Source organism: Phlebotomus papatasi, chromosome 1, assembly GCF_024763615.1.
Source record: "Phlebotomus papatasi isolate M1 chromosome 1, Ppap_2.1, whole genome shotgun sequence".
Taxonomy (NCBI): domain Eukaryota; kingdom Metazoa; phylum Arthropoda; class Insecta; order Diptera; family Psychodidae; genus Phlebotomus; species Phlebotomus papatasi.
Genome location: NC_077222.1, coordinates 102808074 through 102809573, shown reverse-complemented (window position 1 = coordinate 102809573; position 1500 = coordinate 102808074). Strand labels below are relative to the sequence as shown.

At 36.0% G+C, this 1500-nt stretch overlaps 1 protein-coding gene across 1 annotated transcript; it reads left to right on the top strand.

Moving 5' to 3' along the window:
• Nucleotides 1-254: 254 nt before the first annotated feature.
• Nucleotides 255-1226, top strand: LOC129809770 (trypsin I-P1-like). The gene is made up of 2 exons (XM_055859836.1): nt 255-346; nt 417-1226. The coding sequence occupies exons 1-2, from the start codon at nt 278-280 to the stop codon at nt 1224-1226; spliced, it is 879 nt and encodes a 292-aa protein (XP_055715811.1). The 5' UTR covers nt 255-277.
• The last annotated feature ends 274 nt before the right edge of the window (nt 1227-1500 follow it).

Sequence of the window (1500 nt, the reverse complement as noted above, 5' to 3'; positions counted from 1 at the left end):
ACACTTTCAGATAAGAAAAGTGAAACCAAATGAGACTTATGTTTAAGTGGATAAGGTCATGCTTTATTGAAATTTATTTACATGAACATAAATATTAACAGGTTTACGATTTCATCGTTCTAATTGTTTGTCTTATCTATAAACTTTTTGTTTCTTGAAATTGTTTTTTTCTGTGAGTTTTGTTGAAATGCTGTACTATAAAAAGAACAGTCAGATGGGAAAGTAAAGTCAGTGTGAAAAGAGATTGTAAAGAATCTCAGCTAAGTATCTAGACACCATGAAGTTCTTCGATATATTAATAAGTGGAATATTAGTGTGTTCTTTTGTCACAGTATCAACTTCTTCTGTAAGATTTTAAAAGAAAATAGGAAGTCTTTCATGGATTATGATGTTTATTGTTTTTTTTTTTGAATTAGCGTATCGCTCCCGTTATACAAGTTCAAGAGAATTTTGCTCAGCGGATTAATGGAACAGATACAAGAATTATTGGTGGATATGAAGCTAAAAAAGGGCAGTTTCCTTATCATGTAAGGGTTGTGGCATTTAGAGGGTTCTTCGATGAAGTCCGTGTGCACAGATGCGGAGGGAGTATCGTTGCGTTAGATTGGGTCCTTACAGCTGGTCACTGTTACGTAGAAAACACGGATCCATATGATCCCATCACGTACGAGATTGAAGCAGGTTCTGTGGTGTCTGGTGAACCATATCAGAGAGATCGTGTGCCCTATGCAAATGCCTATCGTCATCCAAAGTACGATATATCCACTTTAGAGTTTGACGTTGCTCTGCTCAAAACCACCAAGAAATTTGTTCTGGATGCTTATGTGGATGTTGTTGATATGTCTTTTGCACCACCATCAGCAACATTCATTGGGAAGACACTAACAGTAGCTGGTTTTGGATATATTACGAACGACGGACCAGTATCACCTGTTCTCAAGTGGACCAAACTCACAATGATTCCATGGGATGAATGCTATCCCCACTACACAGGTGGTATCCCCGTTACTTGCTTCTGTGTACAGGATAAGAATCCTCCAGTACACACAAGTTGCGGTGGAGATTCTGGAGGAGCTATAGTGTATTATGTTGACGGGGTACCAAAACAACTTGGATTGGTATCTTTTTCAAATGAAAATGGATGCGAGATATCTCCGCCGGGATATGCAGATCTAACACATAAAGAAATTCGTGATTGGATCATTAAAATAATGCTTAGAAAATAAATCAAGACTTTGCCTCATGTTTGGGATATAAATAATAAATTATCTTTATAATGAAATTTGACTTTAATAAATCTTTTTTTCTTACTGGTCAGATTATGGAATACCGAAACAGAACTGCTATCTATTTTTCAAAAGGTATCGTGGTCAGCTACAACATACTAAAATTTAATTAAAATACAGTTTAGTTTACGGAATATTCGACAATGTCATGTCTTTTTTAATCGATATTTTAAATTTAGCGCCCCTAGCGTTGATCGCATGAAGTTGTGATGTT